We start from the raw sequence: 19514 nt of genomic DNA on the forward strand, positions 1-19514 counted from the left end.
CAGAGGGCAATGGGCAGTCTCACAGAACCTGTGTGCCAAGGCCCAGCTACCCTCTTTTGTGCCTATTCTGTGCTTGGCCTGATGCTGGGGACTGGAGTTGGAGCAGTGACTAAGCAATAGCTCCCATCCTCCAGAAGCCCAGGGTCCAGTGGTAGGTGAGCAGCACCAGGTGGGAAGGGCAGTGCACAGAGAGGAGAGAGAAGGCTGGGGCTTCCACAGGAGATAGCCTGAGTGCAGAGGGTCTAAGCCTCCAGAGCCCCATCCCAACAGCACGTGATTCACTTGACTGATGGACGACCCTTCCTCCACCAGCAGGGTTTCCTGGAGTGCCTCTCATGGTGTGGTTGTCTCAGCACCTGTGAAGGCAGACATAGGAGAGATGAACCTCTCCTATGGAGATGTTTCCAAGACCTTCCAGGACACTAGCTCCTCAGGCCCTCATTCTAGACAGGGAGCTGGGAGACCTAGCCTGACATGAAGCTCTGGTCAGAAGTTCTGAGCCACATCTGGGACAAAACTTGAAGGAAGCATCAGCAAAGGGAGGGCAGGTAGAATTTTCCTCCACCTGGAGATCCAGAGAGTATGATAGTGTCTCCCCTAGGAGTTTGAAGGTCAGGCATATAATTTGACTTTGAATAACCCACAGACACCTGATGCCCATGCCTCCTCTTCTCTGAAGCCTCCACCCCTTCTTCGGCATTGTTTTTGCCTAGGAGCAGGGGAGGGTCCCATGCCAGGGCCAATCTGCCAGGATCCCAGCAACTCCCCAGTGACAAGCAGCCCCACACAGGACAAGCGCACAGAGCCAGCCTGATGTGGCCCTTCCCTTCGTTAAGCCCCGAAGCACAGACAAGAGGAAAGACTCCAGAGGGCCGGAGAAGAGGCTTTCCAGCTATTGACTATACCTGGCAAGAAAGGGCCTTTATCTACAGTCCAGGGGACCGAAACGTGGCTCCAGCAGCTTCCAAGGGCAGTGATGGGCTCTAACAGAGCCTGGATCATTTATCTGGATGAGCAGAGAGGGAGGCCCCAGTTTCCTGGGTGGGACATGAGAAACGTATGACATGAAAGAAAACCAGCTCCTCCTACCAGAAGATCCTGTGAGGCTCGGAGGAAGAAATCACAGAATTAGCACAAGTATGACCCATCCGGGCTCCCTGAGAAATAAGTGTTGAGCCAACCCACACAAAATCAACCACAAGGAAATGAGGTTGATGACAGATCCTAGGTTTCTCATAAAGAGGAAACTAAGGGACTTCCCTGGAGTTCAGCTCTCCTTTCATGTCATTCTGGAGCTAGAACTGGAAATGCCAGGCACTCTCATGTCAGGGATTCCATCTCCTGGGGCCGGGAGCCTTGCCCTCTGCAGTCAGGCTAAAGGCATCCTGTAAGAGCCAAATTAGCCACACGTCTCAGGCAAGGTCCCTATGGCATTTCTCAACTACCCCACCTAAGGCCACACCTGAATGGAGAGCCAGGCAGTAGGGCTCCCCTACCTAACACTCTTTCAGCTCCATCCACACGGGGAGCCACAGGGACCATGTAGACTGGTCTTTTAACTGAGGCAGTCCTGGTCTCAGGCACCCTCAAAATGCAGTGGACTCCAGAACTGCCTAAGGAAGTAAAGAAGTGGGCAGTGATTTCTCCCAAATCTGAGCCCCAGATGCCAACTTATCCCCCACCCTCTGCCCTATTAATGCAGGACATTTCTAGGTTCCTGATCAGTGGTAATTGTTATTTTTATATCTTGTTTGTATACCCCATCCTATTTTCTGTAGCCAAGCCTAAACATTGACTGAGATACAAGTTAACTACTAGAGTGAAGTGAGTTTTAGGAGACAGACCTGAAGCACTAACAGCTTCAGGTTTACCCATCTGTAAGGAAGAAAAGCACAAAGAATGAGACAGAACCTTCCAGATAATCTCATCCATGAGCCCCTCTTCCCAGCCCTGCAAAGAGTCTCCTGACTCAATATCTCTTACTTTTCACCCTCATCTCCTTTTTGGCCTTGGAAGAACACGATCCTTTCCTGCCATAGCCCCAATTCTATCACTTATGGCTTCCAGTGTTTCTGTGACCCCAGGAGAGAGCATGGTAATGTCAAGTGCACTTATGTTTGAAGTCAACCTGAGCCAATGCCACGTCACTTGAGTCTCCTCTGCCCTGTTAAAGATCCCCTCCACTACACATCAGTCAACATATTTCCTTTCTTGGGATGTTCATCACAAAACAGCATCCAAAATCCCCATCATTTGACACCCCAAATCCCTTAAGCCTGAGTTTCCAATTGGGATCCCTCTGAAAGCAGAATCCATGCTAGGAATTGCAAACGAAGGGAATTGAATAAAAGGATCTAGAAACACATGTGTTGGAAGGCCAAAGAAGATTAAGGGATTGATGTGGTATCCTGGATAGTAACAACTACAGGAAGGAAACAAAAGGGAACAAAAGAACCTAGGGTCTCAAAGGAGGGCTTTTACGGGACTTATCTCCAGATACGAGTCGGGGGTGACGGGTTCTCTGCCTAACTGATGCTCAGACCTGAGGAAGGGGTCTAGGTTAAATGCCTAGAGTTTAAAATTCCTAGACAAAGAACCAAATGACAGAGAACCCTTAGCCTTCTTTGCCCCAAATCACACAAAGTGCAAAATCTATGGGAAAAAAAAAAAAAAAGATGATAAATTGAATGTCACCCAAATTTTAGAAATTTGGACAAAACACATGATGAAATGAACTGTAAAAGACAGACTACCCAAGATAAGATATCTGCAACACATCTAACAAATAATTAATATTCATAGTTTGTAAATAATTCTTACTAAGCAGCAGGAAAAGTGCAAATAATTTCATAGGAAAATGAGCAATTGACGTAAAAAGTATTTCACTGAGTAGAAAATATAAATGTCCAATAAATATAAGTAATTACAGTAAACCACACTGGTAATTAGCAAGATGCAAATCAAAGTAATACTGAGATTCAGTTTCCACCCATCAGGAAGGCACAAATTAAAAAGATGGCAAGCCATAGTGTGAGAAAATAGATTCATTCACCACATGAATGTCCGTGTGAATCATTGCAGACTTTTTGGAAAGCAATTTTGTAGGGGTTATTAAAAATGTTAATGTGTTTAACCTTGACCTCATATGTATACTTATAAGAGTCTATCAATTTAAGTTATTTTCAGCTTCAAAACTTGAAAAATCCTATTCAAAGTGGCTAAAACAACAAAAATATTTACTAGGTTACATAATTGGAAGTCCAGAATTATTAATTATCAGAGTTGCTGACCTGATAATTCTATGAGGTGAGCAAGGACAAGCATTTTTAAAAATTCTGTCTGGCGTTAAGTTTAATTCATAACTTAAGGCCAGGTTTCTCCAAGGTCATAAGAGGGCTGCCCGTGTCAGTCAGAACTGTGTGCTCAGTCATTCACATCTTGTAGAAAAAAGGAATGGCTCCCCGACATCTATCAAAGTCTTTCTAGTCTGTTTGGACCAACTTGGGAGCCGTGCTGTGTCATTTGGGGTCCTAACAAAAAACAGATGACACGTTCAAATGTGGCAATTGGAGGTAAATGTAATGAAGGAGTTATTTATAAAGATATGGGTAGAGTACAGGGAAATTTCAAGGCATAGTACATAACCTAAAAGTGGGGTTACTAAAAGTGGGGTATACCTCTCGCCATCCCTAGGCCTGAAAGGACAAGAGGAGGTTATTAGAACCCAGAGAGAGAGAGAACTTTGTGAACAAGGCTACCTAATAGGAGCTGTGACCTTCTCAAGAAAAATAGCCTGCAGTGACCCCATAGGAAAGGAACCAGGGAATACAGTCATGCATGGCTTAATGACGTTTCATAGTGCAAACATCATAGAGTGAATTTACGCAAATCTAGGTGGCACAGCCTACTACACACCTAGGCTATATTGTACAGTCTATTGCTCCTGTATAAACCTGTGCAGCATGATACTATACTGAATACTTCAGGCAAATGTAACAGAATAGTAATGATTTGTGTATTTAAACATATCTAAACATAGAAAGAATATAGTAAAAATATGGCGTTACAATCTTATGGAGCCACCATCACCTGTGCAGACTGAAATGTCATGACGTAGCACCTAACTGTAAATACCCTGACCTCATTTTCTTCCTAATATATAAATAATGTATAAGTTTTGTGATCCTAGATGTTTTAAAATGGAGTCACCTGTGACAAGTGACTCAGCCTGCAGTGAAATTGCTGACCCCTCAAAGTGATAAACATATGCATCTGAGGGGATAATGTTATATATACCTGCTTTGGTCAGGCACTCCCAAGACTGGACAAGAAAGCAAAGCCAAAAGCTGCTGAGATCATGACTACAGACACTCCTGCACAGGGCCATAAAAACCACCAAGAAACTGGCATGGCGAGATGCCTGTAGAAGCTCTGCTCATGAGAATTCAGTCCTCTTTTCTATCTGGCATCGCCACCAGGAGCCCTACCGGGAAAAGAGCAACGACAACCACCTCTCTCTAACACCCTGCAAAATATATTTGCATGATTGCTAGTGTATGAAAGCCTTGCAATAAGCCATGAATTTGTAAGCATCTAATTGGCCACTGAGTCACTGTGAAACCTCTTTCCTTCACCCCTACTCCCATTCAAGTTAGCACAAGTACGCCGATTTGAACCTGACATGACACTTCCCATTCTCCAAGTTCCTTTCACTACTGCCCCTTGGCCAAACTCAGAAGCCAAGGGCAACCAGAAGCCAGAAGGCAAGGAAGCCCACAGATGCAGGTCAGCTTCCTGGGCAGACAGCCAGGAGAGAAGCATGGAGAGTGGATTTGGAAGGGTAACTGGAGATTATCCAGCATAGTCCATGCCTCTTGCCCCTCAGGTCCATATTCTTTCTGGGGTAAGACATTTGTGTTCCCTCTCACAAGTGAAATTCTGAATCATCACATTAGGTCAATGTAATCATACTCCTATCTGAAACTTTTAAAAGCCACTCCCAGTGTTACTCATGTAAGGTGGTTAGAGAAAAAGGCAGGGATAGGGAGGAAACAGTTAAATAGAACATTGAGACTCCTTGATGCTATAGTTACTCACCAAAGCCAAGTTTGGTAATCACAGCTGCCTTGTTCTACCACCCATCCCATGTTCCCCTCACCCTCTGCCAGCACCTCTGCTGGATGCTGTTCTTCACTTTACAGTTGAGTCAAGCCTCCATTTCTGCGCAATCCAGGTCCTCAGTGCTCTTCTTTATTGGGTGCTTCAATTTTCCATTGACTGAAACTACCAGACATAAAAGAAGCAAGAGATTCCCTGGAATAATAAGACATGCTCCTGGGGAACTCCTGGGCTCCAGACATTGTTCTATTTACTTCTACTGAGTAGCAGCGATCCAGTTTTCCCCTGAGCAATTAGGATCAATCAGCCCAGCCAGTAAGGTGATCCCTTTCTGCCCTTCTATATAAAATTAAACACTGCATGCTCTCATTTATAAATGGGAGCTAAACAATGGGTACATTATGGGCATAAAGATGAAAATAACAGACACTGACAATTCCACAGTGGAGTGGGGTGGGAGAAGGGCAAAAGCTGAAAAATCACCGACTGGGTACGATGTTCACTGTGTGGGTAATGGATACACCAGAAGCCATGCCTCACCATTCTGCAATATGCCCAGGTAACAAACCTGCACGTGTGCTCCTTGAATCTAAAATAAAATAAAATAACCAAAAAAAAAAAAGAAAAAAATCATAATGATTTACTGGCATTCTCCACAACCTATGTAGTATCTGTACCAGCAAAAAGGCAAATTAAGTGGAGATATGAAATTAATACCCTAATATCTTTCAGGTCTGTGATGGTGACACTAACTCTAGTCACTCCCCCAGGGATGGAGTTTTACTTTGGGTTTCTGGTTTATCATCTTGGCAGAGGGTCAGGAGAAACTCTACGGGCTTCCCCTTGACCCTCTCTCCATAACAACTTCCACTTTATAAGAAGGAACCCAGTGTGGACATGCTGCCGGTCACTAAATTTATCTTGTTGCACTATACATTTTGCGCCCAAAGAAATAATCTCAGACTGCCTCTTCAGGCAAAATCAGACCCAGAGTCCATCTGTCTCCTCTGCTATATAATCCTTTGCTGTGATTGATGGACCATTGTGGCATTTTTTTGCCCCTGGAGATTTCCATCAATACAGAAGCAGTATCTGAAACCCTCAGATACTATTTTACTCTCCTAGCCCTGATAAATGGTATGTCTGGGGAAGGCTTGGGGAAAGATTCTTACTATATTCCAGTCACCACGTATTAGTCTGCTCAGGCTGCCATAACAAAATGTCACAGGCTGGGTGGCTTAAAGAACAGAACTTCATTTCTCACTGTTCTGGAGGCTGGAAGTCCAAGATCAAGGTGTCGACAGGTTTGGTATCTCCTAAGGGCTCTCTCCTTGGCTCACAGGTGGCCACCTTCTCTCTGTTGTCACATGATCCTGTGTGCATCCCTGGTGTCTCTTCCTCGCATTATGAAGTCATATTGGATTAGGGATCCACTCTTATAACCTCATTTTACCTTAATTACCCCTTGAAAGGCCCTATTTCCAAGTAGTCACATTGGGGGTTAGGGCATCAACGTATGAATTAAGAGGGGACACGATTCAGACCATAACATGCCACTATGCAAAGCTCCCCCTCAAATGGACCTGACCTTCATCTTAGGAATCCAGGGCTTCGATCTTCCTTAGACCTGGAAATTGGGTTAAAAGTCGTTCATTTCCACTACAGCAATTTGAGTTCTTTTCTGTACACCAGACCTAAAAACTTTCCTCCCATATGTGTTAAGCAGCACCTTAGAAGCTTTTCCATGTATTTCATTTCTACAGACCCTGAGATGAATTTGTCATTGCCACAGGATCCTGAAGTTCATATACTCTAGTTAGTATCCTGCCCCTGTGGTTAACTGTGATCATTTCACTCACCTTGCTTTTGATGAGAGGTGCCACCATCTGGCCTCTTCCACTCTGCAATCCTGTTCATTCCCATCAGAGCTGCAAACCTCTTGCAGCACCCACACCATCACCTCCAACCTAGAGAGGGAAGCTCAGTGAGCTCTCCTGGATGCCAGTGTGCCCCTCGCCAATACATTTCTTCTTAGTCCCTTGGTCATCCTGAGATGTGTGATTAATGGACAGCTGTGTGGATTGTACATAATAGATGTACTCCAGCATCCTCATCCCTGAGTTTCCTGTACAGAAATCACTCAACCTTAGCAACATGTGAAAATTACCTGAGGATTCTTTAAATCCCTCTGCCCACAAGGCAACACAAACCACTTAAATAAGAATCTCCAGGGAGTCACTCAAGCATCAGTGTTTTTTAAAGCTCCAACTTTAAGGATCATTACATTATGTCAAAGAAATGATAGTACTTCAGCCTTACTTATTGTAAACCACCACCATGTCTAAGCTTCCATCAGTCAACCTAGCAGACAATAAACTAACATCACCTGCAGGTACTCAAGTCAATTCATTGCATCCCAAATCCTTGATGGGCCCACCCTTATTGACAAATTCAGTCCAATCTTGGTTGAACACATTTACAATATATTTCCATGAACAACACCCAGCTGACAAGTTTCTTTAACTTTTTTGGAGTTTAGGCCATTTTCTTTCACAGTAGCCTTGCAAATTCCCTGTCAGGACTCTATGGGGGTCATGAGGAGAACTTGCATTAGCCTGTGAGGCAACTTGGCTCAGGTGCAGACACTGAAATGCTTCACATGCAGTGGGAAAGGACAGTGATTGTCTACCTCAGTTGTCAATGGAGCCTCAAGGACATATGAAGGTTCAAAGTTCTCAACTCATATATATATATACGTCTGATCAAATGTCCCCACGTGGTGTCTCAGAGTTGACTCCTTCCCCATCAGCGCCCTGACTTCGGCATAACAAACCTGGCAGGTTAAGTGATTAATTGATCCTGCACAACTGTAGCACTTAAGCAGGAAGTACTAAGCTCCATTTTCATTTATTTCTTCCCTGGAACTGCAAGAAATGAGGGATTCCTTCTGCCATGAAGTCTTGCTGATTGTCCACTTTGTTCTCAATGAGATATTCACAGTTTCAATTTATCTTTCTCTCCTGCATGGTCTTCATACCTGTCCAAAGAAGCCAGCTGGCTCCATCATCTGTAAAATCACCATTGTCACCAGAGTACTTGACTTCCTGGTGCCCTGCAATCCACTTGCACTTTTTCTCATGCCACCATGGGAATGTAGTGTTACTGCATTTTACAGTCAGCTGTAAGAAATGTCACGTTCATTTACCTAAATCAAATTAAGTCTGCTCACTCAGTCCCCCACAGTGACCAACCTATAAAAGGGAAGGTAAATTTCAGTCATCACTGGGGTTCTCTCTACCACTAGAAAACTGAGGAAAGGTCTAGAGTCCACAGTGGTTAACATCATTGCATCTGTTTTTTCTCCTACTCGATGCAACTGTCCAAGGTTACTCACAAATTCACAAAGAGAGGTCTTCACCTCTGCTCTCAAGACCAGAGGGCTGGGTTCCAGACTCAAAAGCCAATGTTCCCCAACTTTTTGCATTGTTTCAACATGGTGACAAACTCAAGGGGATTCTAGAATGGCTATATAAGCGTTGTGGGAAAACGTATTATTTTTTTAAATTAAAATACAAAGTATTATGAAAAGCACTAAATATTGAATTTATATAAATATTTCAAATATTTTTCTAAATTTTTAGTGAGAAACTTGAGCTTGCTTCTGTGAGATATTTATTTTAAAACAGATTGTACACTTAAAATGTCTACTCAAGCCTTTTAAATCATGATCTATCTCTTCAAATTCTTTGGATGCCACCATCAATAAGAAACTCTGTTCACACAGGTAAGTGGTAGCAAATGGCAGGGTGTGTATCGTTTTTTTTCCTGATGAAATCTTCCTTGCCACTAGTCTGGATGGTTTGATACATTTAAATTGTGCTTCCAGAGTATGATTATCCTTTAAATCTATACCTGTTTCCTTTCTTTTATTGACAAGTACAATGTTACACTTTCTGTTATTGCAGCCACACAACCAGAACACAGATCCCAACAGAGCTGTAATATTTTATTAGTTTCAGAGTTTCAATATTTTATCACTTTCAATACTTCACGTGCAGGAGTTTTATTTGGTACTTCTTTACAAAATAAATGATGTGCTTCCAAGCATTTCTTTTCAATAATTCCAATCAGTGTTATTAACTGAGTAATACTAATATCTGTTTATTCATAAATTCACAGGAAATGCTTTTTTACTTATTAGTCTTTGGAATTCTACTGTTTGTATAAACATCTTTCATGATGGCTTTGCGTCTACCAATAGCACTATTGCCAAATGGCACCTTTTTCTTGTTCCTTTACTTCGTTGGTCCCAAGCATGGTACTAACAACTATCACATAGGCTGGGAAATGAGCAATTTTGCCACGTGCCTTTAGCTATTGATGGTGGCACTCCATAATTAGCACCTTAAGCTCAATTTCATGAAAGAAATGTGTCTCTTATTTTGTACTTGCAGGTACTTTTTAAACTTATAATCTTTTATTCATACTTTAAAATTAAAAGAGAGTAATAGAACCCATAGAAGGAAAGAAATACCCACGAGCCCATACTGATATAAATAAATAGTTAAATAAATAAATGGAGGGAGAAATAATGGCTCTTCCTTACAGAAAAATTTCAATTAATAAATGAAGAAGGAATCAGGGAAATACAACGTTACCATTAAGCAATCACAGTAATAATCATTATAGGCAACATCCAACAATAAATTCCAAAACCAGTAGGCAAAAGTTTGAGGAGATACAGGACATTAACATAGTCTCCAAACATCTCATGCTATTTGTAAATTACAAAAGGAAACATAACAACTGTATAGTGAAGAAACTCAGCAGCATTACCTTAGCCAAGTGATCAAGGTTAACGTCACCAGTAATAGGACTTGTTGACATGCTGGACCCCAGTCTGATACACTGATAAGGACACATGACTTCTGCAGTATTCTTACCAAAAACAGACTTCTAATGTAACTAAGGAAAACGTCAGACAAACCTATTCTGAGAAACATTCTATAAAACAACTAACCAATACTTTCAAAATTGTCAAGGTCATAATGACAAATCAGACGAGAGTCACAGATCGCAGGAGACTAAGGAGATTTAACAACTAAATGCACAAATGGAACCATGGGATCCTTGACTGGATCCTGAAACACAAAAAGGACATTAGGAGGAAAAACTGGTGAAATTCTAATACATTCTGTAGTTAAATTAATAGTATTGTGCCAATATTGATTTCCTGGATTTAATCATTATACTATGGTAAAGTTTTTAACATTAGAGAAATCTGGGAGAATGGTATATGTAAACTCCTTTTCATATATTCATTCAACTTTTTCAGTAACTATTATTTCAAAATAAAGTTAAAAAAAGAAAACACAATGAATGTATTATAGTAAACTGCTAGAGTGTTTGGTTTGACATATTGATTGTTTTGATAATTTCCTATGCAAACAAGATATTTAGGCTAAAGAGGAGAAGAACTATCAGGATAGGCAGATCCAAGCTGAGAAATTCTTTAGTATATCACCTAATTTCTTCTTGGTTTTCTCCAAATAAAACAAACAGTGGTTACCTTATAAACCTGAGACTCCCAACTTTAATCGAAAGTTATCTATTATACTGGCCAGAGAACAAATATCCATAAAACAATATGTCTATTTACATATAAAGTACATAAAGGCCTTTATCGCTTCAGATAATTCCTAAAAATTTAGGATTTCTCTATTCTTAAGGACGTTTCAAAGCAAATCGCATAAAATATTTGAAAAACTTAAAATATGAAAATACATTTGTTTAATTCAACAATAAAATTTCTAAACTATTCACAAGATTTAAATACAATAAAATTTTGGACAATGTTTTCAAAAAATAAATTATATTCCGAAGCCCTAAGGCCATCAGTCCCCCACTTAATGACTTAATTAATATGTCTCTCTACTTACTCTTTCTTTTCAAAATTGACTTAGCTTTTTGGAGATCTTTAGAATAAGTTTATTGAGTTCTTAAAGAATTCAACTGTGGGATCATATTGAACTTACAAATTAATTTGGGAGAAATATAAGTACTTGATACTACAGTTGGCCCTCTGTATTCGTGGGTTTCACATCTGTGGATTCAACTAACTGTAGATGAAAAATATTTGGGAAAAAAAGGAATGGCTGTAACTGTACTGCACAAGTGTGTGCTTTTATTCTTGTCATTATTCCCTAAGCAATACAATATAACAACTATTTACATAGCATCTACGCTGTATTAGGTATTATAAGTAATCTAGAGAAGATTTGAAATATACAGCAGGATGTGCTTAGGTTATGTGTAAATACTATGCTACTTTATATGAGGGCCTTGAGCATCCTCAGATTTTGGTATCCATGGCAGTCCTGAAATCAGTTCTCCTGCAACATCTGCATTTGTGCAGATGCTCTTCTATATCATTTTTATATCAGAAAATCTACATAAGATTTTTTAATGTGTTCATTTAGGTTTTGTGTCTTTTTGGTTGTTAATCCCTAGATATATGCGGTATTTATTGCTATTATGAGTAGTATATCTTTACCACGTTTTTTAGTTGGTTATTACTGACAGAGAGAAATGTTGCTGGTATTTCTAAGTTACCTTGTTTCTAACAACCTTGATGAACTCTTACTAGTTCTCATAGTTTTTAATTAATCTTTCTTTGTTCTGATAATATAATCTGCAAATAATGACAATTTTATATCTTTATTTCCAATGCTTATATCTCTCAGTCCTCTTTATCCCAAAGTATTTTCCAGGATCTCCACTATAATATTAAATAGTAATAAGAATTTCTGTCTTGTTACTGATCTTAAAGAGAATAAATTTAAATTTCCTCTATTAGGTTTTATGCTTGATACACATTTGTGATATATATAACCTTTCACAGGTTAAAAAAATACTTTCCTACTAGTCCTAATTTTTTTTAAAAAATCATCATAAATAGATGTTTAATATTATCAAATGCTTTTTCTGCATCTATAGAGATAATCATATGGCTTTTTACATTTATCTGTTAATGTAATAAATTAGAACAATTTTCTAATGCCAACCCTTCCTTGTATTTGTAGGGTAGATCCTACAGGATTATAAAATACTTTTAATACATTGTTAGATTTGAAGAATTAACACCTTATTTAGAACTTTTTAGACAAAATCATAAGTGAAATGGTACTATAGTGTCTATTACCATTATCTTTTTCTGGTTCTGAAATCAAAATTATACTTACCTCATACAGGAAGTTGGGCAACTTTTGTTCTTTTTTTTCTGGAACAATTTGTGTACAGAAGAAATGAACTGTTCCTTGAAAGTTTGATAATAATCATCCACAAAATTATCACCATCTAGGGCTTTTAGGAAAAGGAGACTCTAGAATGCCATTTTGGTTTATTTGATGTGTATTGGCCTCTTTCATTTAGGTTTTCGAATTTTTGAGGGCATTTTTTCACTATACTCTTTTTTTCTTTTTCTTTTTCTTCTTCTTCTGGGTTTTTTTTTTTTGTTTTTTTGGGTTTTTTTTTGTTTTTTTTTTTTTGGAGTCTCCCTCTGTCACTCAGGCTGGAGTGCAATGGTACAATCTCAGCTCACAGAAACCTCTGCCTCCCAGGTTCAAGCAATTCTCCTGTCTCAGCCTCCGGAGTAGCTGGGATTACAGGCACACACTGCCATGCCCGGCTAATGTTTTGTATTTAGTAGAGATAAGGTTTCACCGTGTTGCCCAGGCTGGTCTTGAAATCCTGAGCTCAGGCAATCTATCCGCCTCAGCCTCCCAAAGTGTTGGGATTACAGGCGTGAGCCACCATGCCTGGCCTGTTTTTGAATATCTATTGATACTGTAGTCTTGCCAGTGCCCTAATGTCAAACAGAACATTTGAATAAACGGCTCTTTTCCTAATGACACCCACCTTTTCTTCACTAAATGATTCTAATACAGGTCCAACAAGAGTTGACCCAGAGATAAATCTAAGATAAACACACTGAACTATGTACAGTGTGTTCCAAATCACTCCTCTGATTCAAAAACATTGCTATCACTAATGAGGTAACCTCCCCAACCCGTGTTTTTTCTTCAATTTAACTGACTGCTCTCCTGAAAATAGGCTTCCAGTGAACTCATCCTACTACTTGGTCATATATAGCTAGAAATGCCTGAATCTCAGGTTAGATTCAAATTCGAAGCCCCAACAATACCCACATTTTAGAACTGAACAAATAGGAGTGCCAAAACTTTCTCACTGTCAGGCAAACTTTCCACTTTTCCTAGTCCCTGATTCCTTCCTTGACCCAGGAAATGTCCTGGGGGAAGGATATTAAGACAGAGGGCTCATGGGGAGCCTGAGAGACAAGTTTCTAGAAGGCCATTGCATGTTTAAAGAATTAGAAGAAGCAGAAAGCTAGATCAAATCTTCTCATCACACAACAAACCAGGGAGTTAACCTGGCTGGCTCGGTTCACTTTGAAACCACTCAGAATGAAAGAATTTGGGGGCAGTAAAAGTCACTGTGTAACCATTATTTCTGATGTGAAATTCACTTCAACTTAATACATATCAGTACCTCACTTACCTGACCTGGATTAATTATATCTGTCCATTCCGTCACTCATACATATTTCCACTGGATGATCTAATACATTGCTACTCAAAGTGTGGTCCATGTGTTAGAAGGGCAGAACGTCAAGCTCCACCCCAGACCTACGGAATCAGAATCTGCATGCATTTTTAATAAGACGCCTACATGATTTATACATGGAGCTTTTAGAAGCACCGCTCTGGCATCCATTTTAATCCATTAGTTGCTATGAAAGGACACTTATTCAGATGGCCATATGCACTGTGTGCAGAGGGCAAGGCTGTACACGGAGACATTTCCCTGGAAAATGAAGGCAGCCTCAAGGATGCAGGCTGAGGCTCACGTTGTTCCATGTCACTGCTGCTAATCTGTCTGCACTATTTCCCCAAATCCCAACCTAGGAAACAAGAATAGAAAGGCTGGGGATGACAGACTCATTGTTTAGCTCGGATTCTGCTGCTAAGTGTCAATGAAGCCCACTAGAAGTCACTTTACTTCTCTGTGCCTTTGTTTATTTACCTGTAGCTGAGGGAAACATCTCTGTAATCACTTAGAGCTCAAAGCGTCAATGATTCTAAACAACCATGATGCAACTCAACGACTCCCAACTTTCAGTAACTGCCACTTTGATTTTAGTGTTCATCAACAGAGATGAAGAGTTGTGATGTAAGTAGCCATCACTCCATTTTACCATTCTGTGCTGTCACTGGTCCACTATATTTAGCCCCCAGTATTATTTAAGTTTCTGCTACAAAAATGCTACATAAACAAACCCCAAATGTTAGAGACTTATACATGTTTATTTCACTCTCAGGTCTGTAGGTAGCTGCAGTTCAGTTGACCTCATGTGGGCTCAGCTGCCCTTCAGCCTTTGAGTCAAGTTCATTATTCTCCATGTTTGTATTCTAGGACATGGGCTGAAGGTACAATCCAGGTTTTTCTCTCTTGATGGCCAAGGGAAGGAGTTCTGAGGAGGCTGGCATAGGCTCGCCATGCTTCCCAAGGCCTTAGCTTGGGACTGGCTCCCAGTCACTTCTGCCCACAATCCCTTGGCAAAAAAGTCACATGACTAAGCCCAAAGTCAAAAGGACAGGGGACTCCAGCCCATCAGTGGGGAAGGGAAGCCATGGCAAAAGCGGAAGAGAAGGAATCCTCATAGGCGCGCACACACACACACACGCACACACAAGGCATAATCATAAAGCAAACTAAGGAGCTACCTAATATCCTTGTGGACTTTGGTAACTTATATAGACACAAAATGGGGATACAGCTGGGAACACTGGCTCACGCAAATGTGAGAATCAGATTATTTCTGCACATGCCTGGTCCAGCTATCTGTGGACTGACTAGAAACCTTCCCCAGAAGGATGTGAGGAGACTTCTAAGAGAGAAATCAATCCAAGGGAAGACAAAACAAGGCTTGGGGAGGTTAACCCAGGAACAGCATCTCAGTTATTAAGCAAAAGAAGGGACTTTGAGTTTACTATGCTCTCTGTGACTCGATCTCTGTGACTTGGATTTGCCTCCTGAAGCAGCTCCCATTGGCCTCCCATCTGAGCATCCCTTTCCAACAACACCCTGATCACCATGCAAGTTGGTGCTGTGAAGACACAGGTGCTTCAGTCACCATAGCGGGCCAGCCTGTGCAGAGCTGCAGCAGCAGCCTTAGCAAGAGCAGAGGAACAGCACGAGTGGACTCGTTGTGAGTCCACGTCCACACTCAAAGACGGAGCACCTTACAAGGCTGAAAGGTAACCCCATCTCTAACCCATGGGCTGTGAGACCTGACATGGAACTTATTTTAAGGTCCACTCAGAATTACTGTGAATGCAAAGCACAATGTATATCTATGTAAAGACTGATTACTATCCCAGGGGCTAGGCCCAAATGACATTTTTGGGACAATGGCAGTGACACTGACAAAGGATGGATGTAGACCACAGGTTTGGGAACCACCTATGAACTTTGGTCAGCCAGCAGGACTCCACAGCCTGCTTCAGAGCCCTTGGAAGTATATTCTGGAGGTAAAGCAACTCACTCTTACACTCAAACATTTCCTGGATGCCTCCCATGACCCAGGAGCTAGATCGGACAATGAGAACTAAGTGTTAGTAGGGCTATCCAGAGGCGTTGATTTCCTTGATGTCACTAGGGAATTTGGAAATAAAAGTACCTGGAACATGCCCTTTAAGTCTTTGCCATAGATACCAAGTTTCAAAAGTAGCTGGAAAGAAAGTCAGGCAACATCAGAATGACCCTGGGCACCCTACCCAGGAGGTGGCTTAGACAGTAGGACAGGCAATGGGAGAGCCTAGTCAACCCAGTGTGAGAATCATTTAGGCTGTGTGGGATCTGTCAGTTCAGTGAGATTACAGACCAGAGGGTGAGCCTAGAATGTCAGTACGTAAAGCAAGGAATAGAAACAGGTAATTGCCCAAAGATAACTTTTCTTGTTTCAACCTTTTTGGGATTATGGTTAAAACCTGAGAGGGTGGAGTCAAGATTTAGCCACATGCAAGCTGTGAAACTTTGGAGACAGATGTCATTAGCCCCTCTGAGGCCTTGTCTTAATTTAGATTCTAGGCATAGTCCACACAAGGACCTTGCTGCCATTTTCCATATGCTACAAAGATGCCTCTGACCCCTTGGGAGGGTCAGCTGGATCCAAGTTTGTTGGAGAACCTGATATTAGATTCTCCCACCCAATACTCATCCCAGACTTTATGTCTCAAATATTACCCAAGTCTTTGTTTCTTCTAAAACTAGAGAAAACAAAGTCAGGCCAGCCTGCAATGACATGCCAGTGACATGGAGAGATACATACATGGAAGCACTTGGAGAAGTAGAGAGTTCAAAACTAGAATGAGCTCTCCACCCCACTCATCTCCAGAGGGGCTCAATAATCCATGATATCCACATTAAAATCAGCGTTGTATGTGGTCTCCGGTTTTGATGTCACATAGGCAGGCTGGCCTCCACTGCAGGGGGCCACAGTGAACCAGCAGAGTAAGGCCACAGACTCAAAGGAAGGTGTCCTGCCCATCTCCTCAGCTTGCTGTGCCCTGCATGCTCGGCCCTCCTTCTGTTAAGGCACTGCCCACACTGTGCCGTTACTCTCTTCTACATTCAGGACCAGGCTTCGGCAGCCCTGTCTCCATATCCCCTGGCGGGTACTGGAGCATCCAAAGGGCTCTACAAGAAATGAACACTCACAGTGCCTGACACAGTGCCAGCGACAGTCAAGGAGGCCTGGAAAGAGCTAAGGCCTTGGAATCAGGCACTTCTGGATTTGAACTCTGAGTCTGATTCCTACGGGTCCTATGACCTTGAGCAGATTACTAAACCCCTCTGAGTTCCAACTTTCTCATCTGTAAAATGGTGAGGATGCCTGTCTCAACACATTACTGCAGATGCAACCTTGTAGCATATGGAAAATGGCAGCATGGTCCTCAGCACAGGGTAGGGGCTGAGGCTGTTTTTTTCCCCAGCAACAGCTGCCGGTGAGGAAGTAGAACCTTCTTTCCAGTTGCCCTATGGAAGTTCTTAGTGCTTTCTTGGGAGGAGTCAAGGCCCCGGCTCACCTGACAGCTTGCTTTTCTTAGGCTTCTTTGCATCTGTGTAGACGGGAGGGAAACAGTTACAGGACTGACCAGCCACAGACAAGGCCTCCTGCCTCTGGGACTCAGTTGGGAAGAGACTGGGACAGGAAAGCTCTGGGGCCAAGTCCCCCAGGATGCCATTCTCCTCTCTAAAAACCAGCACAGCTCTCCCCCCAGAGCCCAGTGCCTGGTGACTGTCCCCAGATCTCAAGGATTCCAGGTCAGTTTGAAAATTGCCCCACCTACTGGGAATACAGCCTTTAGCATCATCCATAGTCTCTAAACAGCTGTGCTTAGAACTGTGTTCTCAAACTTCTAAGACTCCATGCCCTTTGGGAATATAGTCAACAAATACTTTTGAACACCTGCTATGTGCCAAGTACTGTTCTAGGTGCTAGAAATGCGCTACAAAAAGAAACACTCCTTCCAGAGATTACATGGGTATGGATATGAAGTAAACAAAAAAAGTAAAATTAGAACTAGAAAGTAACTAATGTATTTCATTCGAAAGTAACAAGTGCTTTGAGAAGAAAGCAATGGAGAGGGATAAGAAGGCTAGGGGTGGGGGTACATACTCTCAAATCTCGAAGAGGTGGTGTGGGAAGGCCTCCCTAGAAGGTGATATTTAAGCAAAGACTAAAAGGAGAAGAGGGAGAAAAATTATGTGAACTCTGGGAGAAGTGCATTTGGGGCAAAGAAAACAGCAAACGCAAAGGCCTTAAAGCGGCAGCTCGCCTGGTGTGGACAACATGCGAAGTGCACACTGCCTACACCCTCTCCGAGGACGAGCTCCCTGCCTAGTCACTGGAGCAGTGACTTAAACCAGGACGGTGTCTAATTTACCTCAGATAGTCTCACAATGGCAGGTCCTACTAAGGGCAAAAAAAAAAAAAAAAAAAAAAAAAAAAAAAAAAAAAAAAAAAAATTCAAACGGACCTGGTGGTTTAACATTAAAATGTTTTCAGGGAGCGCATGTTCCAAGAAATAGGGTCAACCGCCAATGGCTCATCAGCACCCAAGCTTCCAGTTACGAGCACTCAGCTCACAGCCCACCTGCACGCAAGCATCCCGTCTGCAAGCATTCAACCTAAGCTGCCCTACGTCATCTGTAGCCCTTGCCTCTTTGCAGAAAGCCTTCCCTCTGCTGTATTGCCCGTTGCTCCCTTGCAACGTAAGTCTCCTTTTCTCTAAATAAATCTGCCTTTCTAAATTTATTATTGTCTTGATTAATTCCTTTATCACCATGCGCTGGCCTCACACAGCCGTTAACCACGACAAGTTGCATCCTCAAAGATATTTAACCCGAGGAAAAAACTGCCACAAGGTGGCGCCACATTACACCAAAGGAACAGAGGGATTTGTCTTGAACGTGGTCCCCAGAATTGCTCACAGGCTAGCTGCAGATGCCTTCTAATAACACAATTCTACATTTTATATTAAGTTTGGGACCCAATTTGTGTTTCAAGTGAAATAGGAAACAAAGTCATCAGCTGAAAATGACGTGGAAGTGTTGGAGGTTTGCAGAGAGAGAAGAACATATGAGATACTCACCTAGGAACCCAGGAGACTGAAGAAACTAAGGAAAACACATGTGTTGCCAGGCAGCACTGAGGCATGTGCAAGTATATTGACACATAGTGCCTTGTGTGTGTGTGTGGATTTTTCCAACCTCCATCAGCCATGCTTTGTGGGTGCCGGCACAGAGCAGGGATAAGGCTAGACTCAACCAGGGCTGTGGTTTTGCCACATAAGGACGATGAAGTAAAAGGGGCAGAAGTGTTGACAGTGGCTGCAAGGGAGTGATTCCAACAGGCCTTGGAATTTCATCTGGGTAATAAAGGAATGAGAACCCTAGTGGGGTGAATAATGGTGAAAAGGTAGATGACTTAATGGATTGCATGGATCAAAGGATTTTTTGACTGACGGGATAAGAATGAAGAGGTTGGAATGTGAGGTCACAGATTAGGATATTAGAAACTAGAATTAAGGAGGGGCTGGAGTTATTGGTAATGATCTGGCAGTAAGTGGCTAAGCTGGGGGATCATTGCAAGGTTATTGGAGGGAAGAAAATTAAAGATCTGAGAGGCTGCCCTACTAGAAGGAATGTCTATGTGTGTATTGAACCATCAAGGATTGGGACAGGGTTCTGCTGCAGCAAGTGACAGTCACCCTCCAACAAATGAAGGGTAGGGACAGGAAGATGGTAAATGA

The 19514-nt window shown here is 42.0% G+C and overlaps 1 protein-coding gene across 1 annotated transcript in view; it reads right to left on the reverse strand.

Moving 5' to 3' along the window:
- IL36G (interleukin 36, gamma) overlaps positions 1-965 on the reverse strand; it is an 8259-nt gene extending 7294 nt beyond the window's left edge. Inside the window, exons 1-2 of the mRNA XM_011968012.1 lie at positions 906-965; positions 283-356 (exon numbers count right to left, since the gene is read on the reverse strand). Coding sequence (XP_011823402.1) covers positions 283-337 — 55 coding nt within the window. The 5' untranslated portion in view covers positions 338-356; positions 906-965. The remainder of the gene's footprint in view (positions 1-282; positions 357-905) is intronic.
- Positions 966-19514: the final 18549 nt, after the last annotated feature.

Source organism: Mandrillus leucophaeus, unplaced genomic scaffold (assembly GCF_000951045.1).
Source record: "Mandrillus leucophaeus isolate KB7577 unplaced genomic scaffold, Mleu.le_1.0 Scaffold822, whole genome shotgun sequence".
In the NCBI taxonomy this organism is placed as follows: Eukaryota; Metazoa; Chordata; class Mammalia; order Primates; family Cercopithecidae; genus Mandrillus; species Mandrillus leucophaeus.